The sequence below is a fragment of the Pongo abelii genome, chromosome 23, assembly GCF_028885655.2.
Source record: "Pongo abelii isolate AG06213 chromosome 23, NHGRI_mPonAbe1-v2.0_pri, whole genome shotgun sequence".
NCBI classification, from domain to species: Eukaryota; Metazoa; Chordata; class Mammalia; order Primates; family Hominidae; genus Pongo; species Pongo abelii.
Window position 1 is genome coordinate 22871282 of NC_085929.1, and position 20859 is coordinate 22892140.

Here is a 20859-nt window from a genome sequence, read left to right on the forward strand (position 1 = left end):
GGAGGAGGATAATATATCCTTCAAGGGTGGTTGTGTATAAGTAACATAAGTAACATCATATATATATAAAATATATATACTGTATATTATATATTATCTATAAAATATATAATATACATTATAGATTATATATTATCTATAAATATATAATATACATTATAGATTATATATTATCTATAAATATATATTTATATATTATATATGATGTTACTTACATTATATTCTTACATACATATGTGTGTGTGTATATATATATATTATACATACGCACATACTTATATGCTCAGCCATTGTTTCCAAAACATCAGCACCTTGCTCTGTTAGCTGGACATTCTAACATTATATATATATATATAATGCTACTTACACACAACCACCCTTGAAGGATATATTATTACCCTCCTTTTCACAGAAGAAAACATACTTGGTGATAAGCAATGTTACCAAGGTCACACATCTAGCAAGTGGGAAAGCTAGGGATTAAATCCAGTTCTGTGTGAACCTAAAGCTTGTTTTCATTAAAGTTTTATCCATTTAAAGCTATCTTTTCTCCCTCTCCCCATATCAATTAAAAACAACATCAAAACACAGTAGAAATGAAAAACTAACATGAAACCCCTTTAGCTAACATAAGATCATACAATCAAAAGCATCACATTATTACATTATAAATAACACCACATCATATTACAAATAACAAACATCTATCAATATACAGAGCTTTCTACATATAGAAGCCTTTTATGTGTATAATGTCTATATAGAGAGACAAATCCTGCTATATACTGTACTTTATGTTACTCAGTCCAAATAATTGTTTTTCTACCTAAGTGACGATCTATGTTGATATTTCTCACTATATCCCAATAATTAAAAGTTAGTCTTCTTACTAATGTAATATTTGTGACTTGAGTGACCGCTACCAACTCTACAATGACACTCAGGTTTAAAAACAACACAATAAGAACTAAGGTCTGTACCTGCTAAGACAATCAATTGCATTTATATTTGCATTTTTCTTTAATAAAACTTCCACCATTTTCAGTTTTCTTTGACATACAGCAAATAAAAGTGGTTGACGTTCAGTCTGTAAAACAACAGCAACAATTTATAATCACATAATTACATATTTATCAACTGAACTGAAAACCTTATGTAAGATCCTGTGAGCTTAAATATATACAACTGAAAGGACATAAGAGGTAGTCCCTTTCTTTTCACTCCTCGGTGCTTTTCTATGTTCTGCTCCTTCCCCTGGAAACAACCTCCTCTGCCTCACCACAAGAACTCTGGTCATCTCCAAAACTCACTTCAAACGTTTCCCAGTTCCAAGAATCTTTGCTTCTGTCACAGCATTTAGCATGGCATGTTTCAAGGATTTTATTGTTTCCCACCTGAACCAAGAGCTTCTTGAGGGCAGCAGCTGTATTTTTTTCTCTATGTCCTCAAACTCTAAGATACAGTAATAAATGTTTCAGGTATTTTTATAAATGATCTAAATTATTATCTATAGAGCGGTGTTTCTTAAACTATTAATATATTCCAAAGGATATTTACTTTACCAGAAGTTGAACATTATACCCCAAAAGAAAGACTTCATGATCACCCATGTTTGAAAAATGTTACAGAACTGTGCATTATGTGTCTGGTATTTAATAAATCTTTTAAACTTCACCTAATCCCTATTTGTAAATACTTATTTTGGAGAACGTTAACATTTGAGAAATGAGAGTTTCAGGGATACAGTTGTGACAGTTTACCAGCAAAGGTGGAGGTTTCCTCTGGGTGATACACACTCGCCTCATTCTCTTCTATCGATGGTGTCAGAATCTCAGATGACAACGTCAGGTGCTCGCACCTGACGTTGTCATCTGAGATTCTGACACGATTGACAGTTCATTTGAAGCCTCTTTTTAATTTGGAGAGCTGGGCTCTGAATTAATAGAGATAGGCTTCAAATGAACTTTCACTGCTTATTATTCAATAGTCCATGGGTTTTCTCTAGTAATATTTTTATCTTAGCTGTCAGAAAGCTCTGTATGAAACGTTATTCTCAATTACAATCTTAGGACCCTGATGCAAATATTTATGTAATTATAATCTTAGGACCCTGGTACATAACTCCTTTAAAAATTTATTTGTATTCTAGTTTCCATATTAATTCTTACTTAACTTTTTTAATTTTAGGTAAAATATAAATCACAAATAAAAATACAATGGCTTATCAATTAAAGCTCTAATAATGACCTATATGAATTATTTATAGCATAATGAAAGCCACTAAATTATTTGCATCGTTTATTTATTTATTTATTTATTTATTTATTTATTTGAGACGGAGTCTCGCTCTGTCGCCCAGGCTGGAGTGCAGTGGTGCCATCTCGGCTCACTGCAACCTCCATCTCCCGGATTCAAGCACGAGCAATTCTCCTGCCTCAGCCTCCCGAGTAGCTGGGACTACAGGCGTGTGCCACCACACCCAGCTAATTTTTTGTATCTGTAGTAGAGAGGGGGTTTCACCATGTTAGCCAGGATGGTCTCAATCTCCTGACCTTGTGATCCATCCGCCTCTGCCTCCCAAAGTGCTAGGATTACAGGCATGAGCCACTGCGCCCGGCCAATTACTTGCATTTTTAGGAGGCAATGCTGAAGAGAAAAATATAACGTTGTCTGCAATATGCATAACCTATGCAACTATACCATGATTCACCTTAAAAAGCTTACATGCATTCTAATGGGAAGATGATTATTTATGGTATATATAAAGAAAAATAGTTTATAAAACACCACCATCTAAATTCAAAAGTTCAACCCTATTACCAAGGGATTTATATAAAATATAGACTCCATATTTAAATAAATATAAAATGTCTTGAAAACCTTGAAATATTTACTAAAATATATTATAAAACAGGGCTTGTAAAGTCATCCCTACAGAGGCAAGGGAGATGACCTGAGGAAGTGAAGTACCTAGGTAGGCACAGTAGCAAAATGGAGACCACATGCCTCATAGAAAGGGGCAACCTCTGCACAGCGTCCTAAACATGAGATAGGCTCAAGGGACACCAGATGGGATTCTTGAAGAGAAGCCTGGAATCCAGATCTGTGCACGAGTCTCCTAAACCTTCCATGCTGAGACAATTTACACAGGCAAACTAAACACATCTATGGGACGCATTTAGACTATAGACCTTGTATTTTTATATTTGCCATGGATATGTCTCCAAGCGACTGTATATAAAACAAGTATTTTCATGTAAAATACTTCCTTTCTTTAGTTCCAGATTTTTTTTTCCCAAAATAGGCCCAAGAATGCAATAAAAATTGTTACTAAGAGTCATAATACCCACTTTGAGCACTTTTACAACATTCATTCATTCATAATTTATGTTTAATTTTCCCAGATTGTTCACTAAATGTATAATTAGTTCATAGGACTGCTGCAACTAAATTATTAAAATAATATTAAATTATTCTAGTTTCTATATTGTAACCTAATTTTTTTATTTTAGGTAAAATATAAATCAGAAATAAAAATACAATGGCTTATCAATTAAAGCTCTAATAATGACCTATATGCATTCTCTGTATTCTTACTGACTTCACGGTGTTCAGTGTTGAAAACTGCTATCCTGATTATGCCATAGTTCTATGTACTTAACTGACATACTGAGGCAGTCTCTAATAGAGCTTCAGCTTTAAAAAAAGGTTTAGAATGTTTTACTATTGTAATTGAGAGAACCCTGCTTTTAATAATGATGAATTGACCTAATCACCAGAATGATAACAAAGAGACTCAGAGTCCTGAAAGAGTCAGTCTCTACTTATTAAAAGAGTCCACAATAGCAAATTTCTAACGACCCTATGAATGGCAGCGAATAAGTGACGGTGGCAAAGAAAAGGTGTTATTCTTACACTGATAGATACTGCAAATAATAGTCCTTTTAACTTCCCACCCACAGAGGTAGATACAGGTAAAAGTCAGGCCAATATTATTGGAAAGGAGAAATTTAAAGGAAGCAGCACCTATCATCCAACTCTTCTAGAGATTTTTTATGTGTTTGAGATATGGGAATTTATATTACACTTATCTATTCAGTGGTTCTTAACCAGCAGCGTATCAGTGTCTCAAGAAATTTATTATTGTTTTGTTGTTGTTGTTAGAGACAGTGTCTTATTCTGTTGCTCTGGCTAGATGCACCACCATGCCCAGCTTCAAGGAAATATTTTAAAACATACAGGTCCAGTAATATTTAATAGTAAATATTACATTTACTATATTAAAATCTTCAGGGGATATCCTAGACTTAGAGATTTGCTTTTAATTTCCCCAGGTTACTGCCATGCACAATTCTAACTGCAAACCAGCACAGCTGATAATCACTTCAGTCTCATCTCTCACCCACATGGCAAATTCCCTTCATCATTTGGGATTTGGCCGAAAAGAGGAAAGAGCAAAAGATACAGCCATTCACTGAAAATTTCATTTACTTTTCCTGGGTAGGGGTAGAGAAGAGACTAGTAAACTCAAAATCCAACTTGATTTTACTATTTATAAGCTCCTTATCTCCCACCTGCCCATCAAGACATTCTGGACTTGAGAGTAGAGTTTAGATGCTTGTCTAAGTGACTGTTTCTGCCAGAATTGAATAATGTCCATTAATTATGTGTTCTTCTCTCTGCGGAACTGTGTGCCACATCATCACCACTATTCACTGCCAACCTGGTTTCCTCAGAGTCCTCCCGAAGTTGATCCCTAGGCAATTTTACAACTCACAAACTCTTTCCCAAAGTAAGAATAATCATTCCCAAAACCGAAGCGATCCTTGTCTAAACATATAAATTGAAAACAAACAACAAAACACACAAAAACCCTCTCCACAGTATTTTCCCTCATTACGTAATTTCCAAATTAGCTTGTGCACTTCTAATTGCTCTCCTTTTCTTCATTTTTCCCTCTTAAGCCTTTCCACAGAGGAATCACTTTCAAATGAAATCACCTTCACATACAATACTTGTCAACAGCAACAAGATGTACATTTATTCCGAAATTCTTTAATTTTCTTTGAAATTTAAAATAAAGCCTGTTTATAAGGGCCAATTTTACTTTCCTGTGTCACTTCACACTGATTAGAAAAAAAGTAATTTAGTGGAAAAACACTTAACTATTGCCTTTCCCAAATTCAGTTGTCATGAATTATAAATTTATTGTAATTCATTTGTTTTTATAATTATTTACCATAAGTGCATGAAAAAAAAGCTGTACCTTATAATGCTTCTTTAAAAGTTCCAATATTTAAAGTAAAATCTTAGACAGTTAAGGCATTTCAAAATATTTTCATTCAAGGAATGTTTGAGCTTCCAAATATGAAAAATTGACCCTTACATGTGTCAATGTTAAAATAAATGCATTTCAGATAGTTTGAAAATAACATTGGTTGACCTATACCTTGCTGCATTCTTCAATATTTGTACCATATAAAAGAAGTTTTTCTATCATGGATGTATCTTCGTTATACACAGCATAGTGTAGAGCAGTCCTTCCAAAGAAATCCATAATATTTGGATTGGCGCCATTTTGCAGCAGAATAGTTGCACAAGCCTCCTGCCTCAGTTGTACAGCCTGTCAGTATTAGACCGAGAAACATGCAAATACTGAAAAATCAAAATAAACACTCCGTAGGATTTACTAACTAGTTATATAGTGGTATTCCAATGAGATAAATTCATTCTATCCTACGTACTCAAACCAAATCCATCTCATGCTTAAAGAGTCAGCTACTATATACCTTGATCAGAGGTGTCCTGCATTCACGGTCGCAGAGGTTAAGCTCACATCTTGCGGACACCAGCAGAAATACCATTTCCGGTTGGCCAGTGGCACAGGCCAAATGTAGGGCAGTCCTGTGAGAGTGACAGGACTTTTAAAAAACATGTAACTATAAGCATTAATTAGCATGTTATTTCTCTGTCTTCAAAACAAATATGTAATTTTCTTGTGAAGAAAGTACAACATTTGTTAGCGCTTATTACTCACCACATTAATGAAACAGCAGGCTACTTAATAGAAAAAGCTTGGCTTTTGGATTCAGTTTAATTGGGGCTTAAAATTTACTGTAAGCTCTGTCACTTAGCTGTTATTTAGCCTTTCTTTGCTTCAATTTCCTTATCAATAAAATATATGAGAATAGTAGCTATCCCACAGAACACTGCTGTGATGCCTACATAACAATCTATGCACAGCATTTAGAACACTTTCTAACACAAATAACAGCTCAATAATTTTTAGATATTACTACTTACAAAGACATTTTAATTAAGTAAAATGATACAATCATATCTACATTGAGGTATCTATTAAAGATTAGATGTATCATTGTATTTCAGTCATTCTCAGATGCTCATTTTCTCACTATTCTCTTATATAAGCTACTATTCTCTTATATATTAACATCTCCTGACATTGGAATACTGTTTACAATTCATTATTTATTACAATTATAACTGGCAACATTTTAAACATTATCTTATTCATATATAAAGTAATGTGGCATCACCCAATCCATGATGCCTTACATTAAGTGGGATACAGTACATAGAACAGCCAGTTCTACTCATATGATTGGCACCTAAATAAAGTACTGTGGAAAAAGAAGGCAAAAATAAAAAAACAAATTTTTAAAACAAAGTAATTCTTACTTCAATTTTCAAAAAAAAGTAATCCAAAGAAAACTCAGGATTCAAATGAATAGGTATGGCTCATTTTTTTCAATACTTACAGAATGTTATGTAAATTAGGTATTTGCAATGATTAATAGTAGTATTTGAGACTGTCATAAGTTTTTGAAATGGCAGTTAAAGGTTATCTTTCACTATTTTCTAACTTCAGAATTGCTTTTATTTAAAAAAAAAAAGGAATAAAAGATCCCATTGGGATTCAGTCCTAATGCTTCCATTTTAAATCTCAACCTGCTCAGGCTGGGCAGGTAAACATGAAGTTGTTAAGGGTGGAAGAGTCCTGAGAGATGGTGGAATGTGTCTGCTACCTAATAGGTATTCAGGTTATGCTTGATGAATAACTGGATTGAAAGAATGCATACATATAGTTGGGGAGTTTATTATGAAAAAAACTATAAATTAAAGCAGTGCTTTTGGAATAGTGATAATCACTTATATTTGCTCGTTTTCATTTTCATGAGGACACTGATAAACTAAAATAATTAATTTAAAATTGTTTGCATATATGTAATAAAACTAAAATAAAAACCTATTTATATACTCAAATCTATGCATAATAAAATAATCAAGCACAAATAAAAATATTCCCTCTGCCTCTGAAGAGGCTGAAAGTTCACAGAAGATACCAACAAACAAAAAAATAAAAATAAGGCCAGGCACAGTGGCTCACACCTGTAATCCCAGAACTTTGGGAGGCTGAGGCGGGGGGATCACCTGAGGTCAGGAGTTTAGACCAGCCTGGCCAACATGGTGAAACCCTGTCTTTACTAAAATATACAAAAATTAGCTGGGCATGGTGGTGCACACCTGTAATCCCAGCTACTCAGGAGGCTGAGGTGGGAGAATCACTTGAACCTGAGAGGCAGACTGCAGTGAGCTGAGATCATGCAACTGCACTCCAGGCTGGGCGACAAGGCGAGACTCCATCTCAAAAATAAACAAACAAACAAATAAATAAATAATAAAATAAAATAGAAAGTGAGAATTATTTTTTTCTTTGCAAGATTTATATTTCTTCTTTTCCCAAGGATAATTTCATTAATAAAAAACATTTACTAGAAGTTTTAAACATACTGATCATTTATACATCACAGATAAGAAAAAATATCACAATACACCTGCCAGAAAAGAAGAAATGTTATATTTTGTACACATACTTGGCTTATAAACACCATAGACTGTTTGTGTGTATGTATAATCAAACCAACTTTTTTTCAGAGTACATCTTCACACCTCAACATACATCTGTATCTACTGACATCTGCGAAGGTCCCATATTGTCCCATCCTATGGATGCACCGAAATTTATTGATAAATTTATAAAATTTATAAAATCCATTATAAGGGGTTTTCCAAATACATTGCTATTTTAAGCAGTGCTGAGAAAAACAAATTGCATGTATCTCTATTTCCTAGAGATATTTTAGTATAATGGAATTGATGGGTGAAGGGCACATACATTTTTAAAGTGTGATACTTACCAACAAATTGTCTATTTGAAAAATCATCAGAAATGTCAACTTTAAACAGCAGTATATGTACTGCTACTCTTTACCCTCACAAACTTGTGCACAGAAAACAGTATTTCATTCCTTTTTTAACTTAAATACCTTCTCCTCCCAGGAACACTAAATATTTTTTCCCATGTGCATAGGTTGCTTTAATATCTGAAAAAAAATGCTTTGCTCTATTTTAAATGAGAGTTCTTGTTTATTTGAAGAATTCTCTGTAAAATGAAAATCACTTATCTAATATGTATATACACATATTGTCTTTTGTTAATTTTTTCTTATAAACTGGATTTTTTTTATTTTGCTAAATCGACCTTCAGAATGTGTGCTTGTGATATTTCTAGGAATATAAACACGTAACAATATAAGTAGGCATTTGTGTTTTTTTCTGTTATCTTTCTTATTTTGTGTATTTAAAATTTTTAATCTACATTCCATAACAAACTTATTTCTGTGACATAAAAATCTAGCCAGATTTCTCCAAATAGTTAGCAGGCACTTCATTTATGAGTAATTCATCTTTTCCTACCAATATGAAATGTCACCATTATCCAATTCTATTAGATTGGTGCAAAAGCAATTGCGGTTTTTGCCATTACTTGTAATTGCGGCAAAAACCGCAATTGCTTTTGCACCAACCTAATAAATTCTTACACATATTGGTGTGTTCCTGGATTTTCAAACCTGTTTCATTCACTGATTTGTTGTTTCAGCTGTTAGTAAATAACTTGTGGAAATTAACAGCACATTTTCATATCTAGAAAGGCAAGTTTTTGACTCCATTTCAAAAGTTTTCTTAATGTCATCACAATAGTAAAAGACAGCATGAGTAATTCAAAAATGTTAACACTTTGATAACTTTATTTGGATTATGTAAAATTTATAAACACAGAAAGAGCTCAGAACTTTAGAAAAATGTGTCTTTCTATTCAAGAACATAATCTTCCCACTTCAAAGTTTCCCTCTAAGGTCCCTCAGTGAAAACCACATTGACATAGGTGTCTATTGATATCAAATAAATATTGGATTTTTTTCCAAAGAATTTTTAGTCAGGAAGTTGATATATTATGGAAATGCTTTCTGTCATTATGCCCCTTTCCATAATGTATATAACATTATGCTTTAAAATGTGTACATTAAAAATAAAACGCTGTACATGCTGAATTGTATTAGTGAAATCACTTTAAAATGATTTACAAACAAGAAGCATGGTGAGTGATTGGAAACCAACTGAAGTTTTGTTTTTGTTTTGCTGCTCGTGAAAATGGCCTGGGTGCTCGCCCCCGCCAAGGTTTCCACATCCCAGGTGCGGCTGAGCCTGCCAGGAAAGTCCAGCCCCTTTGGTGACAGGACTCGCCCCCCTCACCTCTGCACCCCTTTCTTTCTGCCACCCCATTCACCCCCACACCTCACCCCCACCTCCAATCCTCTATCCCATTGAACCCTCACCCCATCTCCCCACCCCACACCGTCCACGCCCCTACCCCCCAAGCCTTCCTTCCATCCACCTCAGCCCATTCACACCCCCACCCCATGCACCCCCTACTCCCCACTCCCATCCCCCAACTCACTCCGCAGCCCGCCACCCCATATACCCCCACTCCCCAGGCCCCGCTCTACTCCCACCCCAGCCAGGCACCCCCTAGCCCCCGTCCATACCCCGAACCCCGGACCATAAGCCCCGCAGCCCTCAGCCTGGGGGGGGTGGTACTTCTCCACATCCACAGGCCTCCTCCCGCAGCCCCGGCTCCCGGCCCCCATTACCTTCCCTTGTCGTCTCTCTTATTGGCGTCATGAAATGTCATCAGAAGGTAGCGCAGTTTCTCCAGATTACCATTGAAGACAGCTCTGTGGATCCTCCTCAGATGAGACGATTTAATGTGGTATTGGGGAAATGAGAAGCCATCCGAGCACAAGCGCTCCCTGAGGGTGGGCCACCAGTCCTCCTCGTAGTCTTCCACAATCATGGCTGCAAATTGTAGCCTGGGAATGCTCCAGCCGTAGCTCGCCTTCGGGAATCGCCGCCTCCGAAGCGCAACAACAAACAATGCAGTCTGTCCACGGACCTTCGCACAGACTCTCAGCGCCTCCCGCCTCTCAGCAGAAACGCCCAACAGAACAGTTAGGACCAGCGAGCACGCGCACCTTAGCCGGCCCGCCCAACAGGCCCGAGGGGGAGAAACCGCCCTAGCAGCTCTCTCGCGCGCGCCCAGTGCAGGCGGCGGTTGCTGCGCAGATGCCGCGGGCCGGCGGGGCTCCCTGGAGCGCGAGGCGCGCCCTGCCCCAGGGCCTGTTTGACTGTCGCCCACGCGCTCTTCTCCTCTTCCACCGGCTGCGGACGCTCGGAGCCACCCCCGCGCTGGGCCCTCTGCAGCCCAGGGATGGGGTTGAGTGGTGCTTCTCCGCCTGGTGCCGCCGCTGGGCCCACAGCCCGACTTCGCCACTGCGTCGCCCCCGGGGTCCGCGCTGATGGGCGGGAGGACGGGATCCGGGGTTGCCACCGCTGCAGCCAGCGCACCACTTGCAGGTGGCAGCTGCAGCTCGGGCTCCAGCGGGGGCTGGCGGGGCTCCCCTGGGATGGCCTCCTGGGCCCTGAGTGCGCCGCCCATCCGGCCGGGGGTGCGCGCCTCCTGCACCCCGGGCCGAAGCCCATGCCCGGTGCTCCTGCCAAAGACTGCCTGACTTGCCGCAGCCGGGCTGGCCCCGGGGTTCTTACCCTTTCACAGCTGGGGAGTGGACCCCGGGCCTGAGGTCTCCTGTGCGCCTCTCGGCGCCTGCGCCGGCGCTGTGCGCCTCTCTGCGCCTTTTCTCACCATGGGGCAGCATGTGGGGGCCTCTTGAGGGACCCCCTAGATGCTTCTACTCAAAGCCCCCAAAGCCAAGGAGCCTCCACTCCTCCGTCTGCAGCCTCCCCTGCCGGTTCTCGCTACCCAGGGTTCAGTGGCCTGGGGGCTGACGGAGGAGGTCGCGTCTGCCAAGGCCCCTCCCGGCGCCTCCCTGGCTCATCCAGCCCACCTCCCTCCGACGCTGGCTCAGGCAAAGTGCTCTGGTCACCAGGAGACCTTCCTGACCAGCCCCGGCCCCTTCTTGACCTTCGCCCCACCTGGCCTCCCCTGGAGCCCTGGCCTGGGTGTCGGGCCTGCTGGGTCCAGAGCCCACCCCGCCCTGAACAACCCCGAGCCTCAGCCACCCTCAGTTCTTACGCTTTCAGAGCTGGGGAGTGGAGCCTGGGCCTGAGATACGTGCGCCTCTCTGCACCGGCGCGGGGCGCCTCTCCGCCGCTGTCCGCCTCTACGCCGCGCTGGCGCCGGCGCTGTGCGCCTTTGCGAGGGCGGAGCTGCGTTCTCAGCACAGAGCCGGAGAGCATCGCGAGGGCGGAGCTGAGTTCTCCTCTGCACAGACTTCGGAGATACAGCGAAGGCAGAGCAGTGTTCTCCTCAGCACAGACCCGGGCGGGCGGGCGGGTGTCACCGCGAGGGCGGAGCTGCGTTCTGCTCAGCACAGACCTTGGGGGCACTGCCTCGCTTTGGGACAACTCGGGGCCGCATCGACGGTGAATAAAATCCTTCCTGTTTGCACCCCTATTTGCGGTTGGTGGCAGCGATGGACACTGCAGCCAGCCAGAGCATAGAAAGGCGTCGGGGTAAGTGCGCTATCCGGGCTGCACTGCGGGTGGCCTGAGACGGGTTGGGGGCCCTATCTCAGGCGTCACTGCCCGCCTTGGGTGGCTGGTTGGGTGTGCTATCTGGGGCTGTGCTGCCTGCACCGGGGGAGTGGTTTGGGGGCCCAAACCGGGGCTTCACTGCCCTTGGCGGGGAGCCGGTTGGGGGCACTATCCCAGACTGTATTGCTGGCAACAGTGAGGTGGGCCAAGTGTGCTATCCGGGGCTGCACTGCGAGGCTGTGGGGTGGGGGGGTGGCGGTTTCGGGTTGAGGGCGCTGTGGGGTGCTGCAATGCCCATGGTGCGCGGAGGCGGGGCGGTTTGGGTGTGTTGGGTGTGCTATTGGGGGGAGCGACACTGCTGGTGGTAGGGGGCAGGGTGGGTTGGGGGCCATATCAGGGGCTGCACTGATTGCTTATTCTAGCTGTGGGTGTCTTTCCTGTAGTTTTTATTATGTTGCGGTATGTTTCTTCTGTACCCGTTTCTTTGAGGATTTATAGCATGAAGGGATGTTGAATTTCATCAAATGCTTTTTCAGTTTCAGTTGACATGATCATACTGTTTTTGTCGTTTATTTGGTTGATATGATGTATCACATTGTATGTTGAGTGACCCTTGCATCCCAGGGATACATCCCACTTGATCATGATGAATTATCTTTTTAATGTATTACTGAATTTGATTCACTGGTATTTTGTTGAGGATTTTTGCATCAATATTAGAGATACTGGCCTGTAGTTTCCTTCTTTGATGGCTTTGTCTGATTTTGGTATCACAGTAATAATGGTCTCATAGAATAAGTTTGGAAGTATTCCCTCCTGTTTTTCAAAATAGTTTGAGTAGGATTCATACTAGGTCTCTAAATTGTTTGGTGTGAAGCCATCAGCAGTGAAGACATCAGTTCCTGGGCTTTTCTTCACTGGGAGACTTTTTCTGATGGCTTCAATCTCATTACTTGTTACCAATCTGTTCTGGTCTTGGATGTTTTCATTGTTCAACCTAAGTAGGTTGTACGCATCTAGGAATTTGCCAATTTCTACTAGGCTTTCCAATTTATTGGTATATAATAGCCAGTTATGATCCTTTGAATTTCTGAAGTATTAGTTGTAATGTCTCCTTTTTTATTAGCTGTTAATTTTATTTATTTGAATCTTGTCTCTTTTTTCTTAGTTAGCCTGGTTAAAAGTTTGTCAATTTTGTTTAGCTTTCCAGAAAACCAACTTTTCGTTTAATTTTGTGTGTTTTTTATTTCAATTTTATTTCTGCTACGATCTTATTTATTTTCTTATTTTCAGTTTAGTTTGTTCTTACTTTACTAGTTCTTTAAGATGTATTGCTTATTTGAAGTTTTTCTTTAGTTTAGATGGTAGGCACTTATAGCTGTAAATCTCTGCCTTTGTACTGCTTTCTGTGTAACAAGTTTTGATATACTGTGTTTTCATTACCCTTTGTTTCATGAAATTTTTGAATTTCTGTCTTAGTATCTTCATTGACCCGCTAGTCATTTATTCAGGAGGGTAGTGTTTGACTTCCATGTGATTGTATTGTTTCCAAAATCACTCTTCTTACTGATACCTAGTTTTATTCCTTTGTAGTCGAAGAAGATGGCCACGGAGACAGCAGCGTGGTCAGAGTGGTAGGAGCCGGCCATCGGCGAGAGCTGCTCCGTGCCTGGCTGCTGGGTGCTAGAGCCTGCGGCCCACTGGCTTGCCTCACTGTGGTTGGTGGTGGCGGTGACAGAGACTGCAGCACGACCAGAGTGGTAGGACAGGGGCTATCCAGGGCTGCACCTTTCACAGTGTGGGGTGGGTTGGGGGCGCTATCCAGGGTGTCATTGCCTGCATTAGGGGTACTGGTTGGTAGCACTGTACAGGGCTGCACTGCCCACGGCAGGGAGGGTGGGTTATGGGCGCTTTCTGGGGCTGCAGTGCCCATGGAGGAGGACAGGATAGGGCACTATCAGGTATACGCTACTGGCGGCATTGGGGGATGGAGGTGGGGGGCGCTATCGAGGGCAGGACTAGCCGTGGAGGGGGGGCGAGTTCGGTGCTATCAGGTGCTGCGCTGCTGGCGGCGGTCAGCAGAGTTGGCATCCAAGGAAGGAGTGGTTCTCCTCTCCCTGACTCCACACTCCAGAGGGCGACCCACTCTTGGTCATACTGGAGTGCGGCAGGCGCGCAGCATTTGCGTGGGAATCCTGAGCGTGGCAGAGCCCCCACACCCACCGTGGTTCCTGGGCCTGTGCACTCTGGGTCTGTGCCTCAGAGGCTGCCAGGCACCCCTGGGGACACCACGGGGGACAGGGCCCTGTGCGTGGAGGTGTCCGGAACAGGAATTGGCACCTGGGTGCGGAGGGCTGGCTGGGTCTGAATTTTTCTGCTTCTCCTGCTCCCCGAGGAGTGCGGCCCCGGTGGGCCCAATGGTTCCTGTGGAGTGGGGAGCTGGGTGCTGTGGTGTCTCCAGCACCCACCCCAGACCCCAGTTCCCGGCCAGCTTGGGCCAAAAGGAGAGGCTGGACTTTGGAGGGTAGGTGTGAGTGCCTTTGCTGAAACTGGCCCCTGCCACCCAGTGGCCGGCATGATAAGTTGAGGCTCTAACCCTTCCACCCCTCACATCTTCCTCTAGGCTTTTCTGGCTTTGCCCACCCAGCTGCTCTGTGCCAGGAGGAGGAGGAGACACCTAGAGCCTGCGACACCATGGCTCGCCTCGCTGCGGGTGGGTGGCAGCGACGGAGACTGCAGTGCGCCGGAGCGGTAGGAGAGCGGCCACGCTAGGAGGGCAGGCGGCTGCAGCCAGGGTTGGGGGTCAGGCTTACAGCGATGGACGGGCTGCAGCAGTGGCCAGGTGGTAGGAGCCTTGTAGGGAGGGCTGGTGCATTGGCAATGGGCCTGGCTTTTCCCTGCCCCTGCCGTGGATCTGGCCCTATACTGCCCTGCCTTGCCCTGTACCTGCCCTACTATTACCTGGACTCTCAGCCCTATCCTGCTCTGGTCCCATCCTGACCCTGTCTTGGCCCTGTGCTACCCTGTCCCTGACTTGGTCTTGCCCTGGCACTGGCCCTGCCCTGAACCTGCACTGGCCTGACCTTGGCTCTGGCCCTGGCTCTGGACCTGCCCCTTGTCCTGACCCTGGTCCTCTCATGGCACTGGCCCTGCCAATGGTCATGGTCCTGCTCCTGTTCTGGCCCTGACCTGGCCTTGGACATGTCCTGGCCCTGCTTTGGCCCGACCCTGTCCTGGCCCCACCATGAGCCTGCCTGTTCTGCCCTCTCCTGGCACTGACCTTCCCTGTCATGGCCTAGTGGTACCATTGCCCTGCCTTACCCTGCGCTGGTTGTGCGTTGGCCCCGCTTGGTGCTAGCCGCTCCCTGGACCTGCCGTGACCCTGCCTTGGCTTTTGCCCTGCCCTCACTATGGCCTGGCCCTGGCCCTAGCCCTGGTCCTGCCATATCCCTGGGCCTACCCTTATCCAGGCCCTGCCCCTGCTGCTACCCTGGCCCTGGCCTGGAACCTGGTCCTGTCAAGGACCTGCCCTGACTCTGCCATGGCCCTGGCCCTGCTCTGCCTTGGTCCTGGCCCTGACCCAGACCCAGACCCTTTCGTGGCTCTGCACTGGCCTTTCCCTGGCCCTGAGCTGGCAGTGGTCTGTCCCTGGTCTTGCCATCACCCTGCCCTGCTGTGCTCTGGATGTGTCATCACCCTGCCCTGGCCCTACTCTGCCTTTGACCCTGCCCTGGCCTTACCTTGGCCCTCACCCTAGTCTTCGTTAGGCCCTGCTCTGGAGCTGACCCTAGCACACACCTGGCCCTGACCCTGTCCCTGGTCTTTGTCCAGCCATAGCCCTGGCCCTGAAGTGGACTTGGAGGTGTCCTGGCCCCGGCGTGACATGGCTCTGCATTGGCCTGTCCCTGCCCTGCCCCTACCTTCACCTTCCCTGCTCTGCCCTATCCCAGTACTGACCCGGCCATGCTATTTCCCTCCCCTACCCTGCCTTGGCTGTGCCCTGGCTCGGTTCTGGCCCTGGCCCCGGCCCTGCCCTGGACATGCTCTGACACTGCCTCAGCCTTGGCACTAGCCTGGCTCTTTCTTGGCATCAGCCCTGGTCTCTCTGTAGACCGACTCTTGTCCTGTCCTGCACTGGCCATACCATGCCCTGCCCTGCCTTGCCCTGCCCTGGCTCAGCCCTGGCCCAGCCTTGGCCTTGGCATTGCCCCTGGTCCTGCCATATTTCTTGCCCTGTCCCTACCCTGGCCTTGGCCCTGACCCTTACCTTGCTCTGGCCCTGCCCTTGCCCTAACACAGCCCCTGGACCTGTCCTGGCCCTGGCCCTTCCCTGCTTGAGACCTTGCCCTGGTTCTCCCCTGGCCCTGGCCCTGACCCTGAAATGCCTGGCCCTACCCTGGCCTTGCACTGCTCTGGCCCTTGCCCTGACTCTGGTCCTGTCACTGGCCTAGCTCCAGCCCTGTTGCTGGTCTTACCATGGCTGAGACCCTGCCTTGGCCCTGCCCTGACACTGTCCTGGACCCTGGCTGTGCCAAGAACCTGCACTATCCTTGCCCTTGTTTTGCTCCTTCCCCAAACCTGGTCTTGCCCAGGCATGGCCATGGCCCTGGCCCTGGCCCTGGCCCTGGCCCTGCCCTGGCTGTTCCCTGGCCCTGCCCAGGTCTTGGCACTGGCCTGGCCCTGCCCTGCCTTGGCCCTATGCTTTCCTGGCCCTGCCTTGGCCCTAGCCTGGCTTTGACCCTGCCCTGGCCCTACCTTGGCCTTCACCCTAGCCTTACCTGGGCACTGTGTTGGACCTGGTCATAGCACAGACCTGGTTGTGGCCCTGGCCCTGCCATGGCCCTGTCCCAGACCCCCTAGCCTTGCCAGGTACTTGTCCTGGCCCTGCTCTGGGCCTGGCTTTGTCCCTGGTTCTTAGATGACCCTGGCCCTGCCCCTGCCCTTGCCCTTGCCCTGGCACTGGCCTTGGAGATGTCCATGGTCCTAACCCTGGCCCTGCCCTGGAGCTGCCACAGTCTTGGCCCTGCCCTGGCTCTGGCCCTGCCCCGGCCCTGGCCCTGAAGTGGACTTGCAGGTGTCTTGTCCCTGATTTAACTTGGCCCTACCATGGCCCTGCTCTGTCCTGGTCTTGTGCTGACCCTGACCCAGACCTTGGCCCTGCCCCAGCCTTGTCCTAGACCTGGCCATGGCCCTGCCTCTGCCCTGGACCAGCGCTGGCACTGGCATGGACCCTGGCCCTGGCGCTTCGCTACTTAAGGCCATACCCTGGCCCAGCCCTGGTCCTGGCCCTAATTTGTCCTGGCTCTACCCTGGCATGCTATTCTGGCCCTAGCCCTGACCCTGTCCCTGTCCCTGTCCCTGTCCTGGCTCTAGCCCCATTGCTGGTCCTGCCATGGCCCTTGTCCTGACATTGCCCTTTCCTGGCCCTGGCCCTGGCCCTGTCCCAGCCCTGCTCTGGCCCTGGTCTGAACCCTGGCCCTGCAATGGACCTGCCTTGGTCCTTTCCAGACCCTGGCTCTGGCCCTACCTCTGCCCTGGCCATACACTTCCCCTGGCCTGGACCCTGGTCCTGGTCCTTGTCATGCCCCAGCCGTGGCCCTGGCCCTGCCCTGCCTGTGCCCTGTTCTATCCTGGGCTGGCCCTGCCATGGCCTGGTCTTGCCATTGCCGTGTCCTAGCCTGCCCTGCTTGTGCCCTAGATTTGCCCCGGCCTTTGCCCCTGTCTTGGTTCTAGCCTTGACTCAGCCCTGGACCTTCTCTGACCTTGCCTCAGCCCTGGCACTACCCTGGCCTTGCCTTGGCACTTGCCCTGCTCTCTGTATGGCCTGGCTCTGGTCCTGCCCTGCTCTGCTCTTGTTCTGTCCTGGCACAGCCCTGGCCCTGCCGTATCACTGGTTCTGGTCCTGCCCTTATGCAGGCCTGACCCTTTCCCTGCCTTGGCTTTGGCCTGGACCTTGGCCATACAGTGACCCTGATATGACCCTTTCCTGGCCCTGCCAAGGACTCGCCCTGGCTCTGTCATGGCCCTGGCCCTTTCCTGGATTTGGATGTGTCCTGTCCCTTATTTGCCCCGGCCCTTCCCTGGCTCTGCCATACCCCTTCTCTAGGGTAGGACCAGGGTCAGGACCAGACCAGGGCAGGGTCAGGACCAGGGTAGGGCCATGGTAAGGCCTGAAGATGGGAAGGGCCAGGGCAGCGGCAGGACCAGGGAAGGGTCAGGGCCAGGGATGTGTTAGGACTCGGGGCAGAGCCGGCACTAGGGCTGAGCCAGGGCCGAGCAGGAGAGATTACATTAGGCTATTGTGTAAAATTTTTATTTTAGATTTTTAAGATAACTATAGTAGTAGTAATAATGTCTATACTATGTTGTTTGTAATAGTAATCATATTTGCAGTAAATAATCACTAAATTTTAACTAATACTATCTTTCTATGAGTATAATTTTATCAATATGTAAATATGTGAGGCATTGATTCTCACAATAATTCTATGTGCTAGGTACTTAAAGCATCCCCATTTTCCAAATGTAGGAAACAGGCATGAAGAAGTTAAATACTTGGCCAGATTACTCCTGTAATCCCAGCACTTTGGGAGGCCAAGGCAGGCAGATGGCTTGAGCTCAGGAGTTTGGAACCAGCCTGGGCAACATTGTGAAACCCCATCTCTACTAAAAATGCATAAAAAGAGCTGATTTAAGTTTCTTGTAGGATTCTGGTTATAAAAACTGGTCAAACACACAGGGCATGGATAGGGCAGGGCCAGGGACAAGGTCAGGCCAGGAAGGGGCCAGGGCCAAGGCAGGGCCAGAGCTGGACTTGGAGGTGTCCTGGTCTGATTTGCCCTGCCCCAACGTTGGCCCAGCCCTGCTCTGGCACTTCCTGTCATGCCTTGTCCCTGGCCTGAGCATTGGCCCTGGCGCTGTCCTGCTTCTGGCCCTGCCCCGGAGTTGACCAGGCACTGCCATGGCCCAGTCCTGCATTGCCCTGCCCTCCTCTGCCCTGGCGCTGCCATGGCCCTGCTTGGGCCCTAGCTCTGCCTCGACTCTGGACCTGCCCTGACTCTGCTCAGCCCTGGATCTACCCTGACTCTGCCTTGGTGTTGCCCTCCCATCTCTATGGCCTGGCTGTGGCCCTGCCTTGCACAGGCCATGCTCTGCCCTGCGTGTCCCAGCCTGGGCCCAGCCCTTGTCCTACCATATTCCTGACCCCAGCCGTACCCTTATTCTGGCCCTGACCCTGCCGTGGCCCTCTCCTGGCCCTTCCTTGGTCCTGCCCTGCCCTTCCATGCCCTGGCCTTGCCCTCACCCTGCATTGGTCCTGCACTGGTCCTGCCTTGCCCTGGCACTGCCTTGGCCCCGGCCCTGCCTTCTCCCTGGCCTTGCCCTTGCCCTGCCCTGGCCTGACCCCAGGCCTACCGAGTCCATGAAATGGCCCTGGACCTGCCTTGCCATCGTCTGTCCTGGCCCTGTATTGTCCCCACCATGCTCTGGTCCAGCGCTTACCCTGGCCCTGTTGCTAGACCTGCCATTGCTATGGCCCTGCCCTGTTTTCGGCCATGCCCTGTGCTACCCTAGCCCTGCCCTGCCTTGGCCTTGGCCCTACCATGGCCTTCTCCTACCCTGGCCTGGCCCTACACTGGCCTTTTCTACCCTGGCCTTGCCCTGCCCTGGCCTTGCCCTGCCCTGGCCTTGGCTTTGCCTTATCCTGGTCCTGGTTCTGCCCTGGCCCTGCCTTGCTCTGGATCCTCTCTGGTTCTGCCTTCTCCCTGGCCCTGCCCTTGCTCTGGCCCTGTCCCTGGCCCAGCCTTGACCCTGACGCTGGCCCTGACAATCCCCAGGCCCCACACTGGCCATGCTTGGCCCTGGCCCCTCCTTTGGCCCTGCCCTGGCCCAGCCTTGACCCTGACCCTGGCCCTGACAATCCCCAGGCCCCACACTGGCCATGCTTGGCCCTGGCCCCTCCTTTGGCCCTGCCCTGGCCCTGCCTTGGCCCTGTGCTATCTTAGTCCTGCCCTGGCCCTGAACTCGCCCTGGCCCTACCCTCACCCTACACTGGCCCTGCCCTACCCTGGCCTTGCCCTGCCCTGGCTCTGGTTCTGCCCTGGCCCTGGTTCTGCCCTGGCCTTGCCCTTGCCCTGGACCCTCCCTGGCCATGTTTTTTCCATGGTCCTTCTCTGGCCTTGCCCTTGCCCTGTCCCCTTTCTGGTACTGCCATGTTTCTGGCCCTGCCCTGTCCGTGTCCTGCTCCTGACTCTGGCCCTGGACCTCCCTGTCCCTGCCCTGCCATACCCTGGCCCGTTCCTTGCTCTACACTGACCCTGCCCTGCCTTGGCCCTGTGCCACCCTAGGCCTGCCCTGGCCTTCTGCTGGCCCTGATCCTGCCATGGCCCTGGCCCTGCCATGTCCCTGCCCTGGCCCTGGTTCTGCCCTGATTCTGGCCCTGGCCTTGGTCCTCTCATGTCCCTGGCTGTGACCCTGCCCCTGGTTTTTCTCTGGCCATGACCCTGCCCCAGTTCTGTCCTAGCCCTGGCCCTGTCTCAGTTCTGTCCTAGCCCTGGCCTTTCACAGTACTTTATGCTTAGTAAAGGCTCCATAGTGTCTGTGAGTTGAATGTTGTGTTCATAGTGTCTGCCAAAACAGAAAGAAAAAAAAATCTGATGATGAGAAGTTAAAGCTTTGTGTATAATATGCCTTGAATTGTAAGTGCCTGTTATTAGTTGTATTACATATAGGTCTTGGTTTTGTACACATAACTTCAAACCATTGATACTGTTAAAAGAATATATGAATATATGAAAGAATGTATAAAACGTAAGAATGTATGAGTATCTAGTGACCTTTCCAATTTAATTTTTATTTTTAGCTCTATTAGATTTTTCTCAGTATAACAAATGTTTATTCCTGTGTAATTAAGGGCGTATTTCCTGTACAGAATATTCATATTACCTA

General features: G+C 47.4%; 2 protein-coding genes across 2 annotated transcripts in view; one reads left to right on the forward strand and one right to left on the reverse strand.

Moving 5' to 3' along the window:
• LOC100449536 (ankyrin repeat domain-containing protein 36A) overlaps positions 1 to 11568 on the reverse strand; it is a 137127-nt gene extending 125559 nt beyond the window's left edge. Inside the window, exons 1-4 of the mRNA XM_054543008.2 lie at positions 10014 to 11568; positions 5790 to 5904; positions 5450 to 5623; positions 981 to 1087 (exon numbers count right to left, since the gene is read on the reverse strand). Of these exons, the coding sequence (XP_054398983.2) occupies positions 981 to 1087; positions 5450 to 5623; positions 5790 to 5904; positions 10014 to 10858 (1241 nt within the window). The 5' untranslated portion in view covers positions 10859 to 11568. The remainder of the gene's footprint in view (positions 1 to 980; positions 1088 to 5449; positions 5624 to 5789; positions 5905 to 10013) is intronic.
• Positions 11569 to 19024: 7456 nt separating this feature from the next.
• On the forward strand, positions 19025 to 20226 carry LOC129052777 (MAPK-interacting and spindle-stabilizing protein-like; the record flags this gene model as incomplete). The annotated part of the gene is given in 2 exon segments (XM_054543931.1): positions 19025 to 19571; positions 19574 to 20226. Coding segments are annotated over 2 exon segments (1200 nt in total), but the record flags the coding sequence as incomplete, so codon positions are not given.
• Between the last annotated feature and the right edge of the window lie 633 nt (positions 20227 to 20859).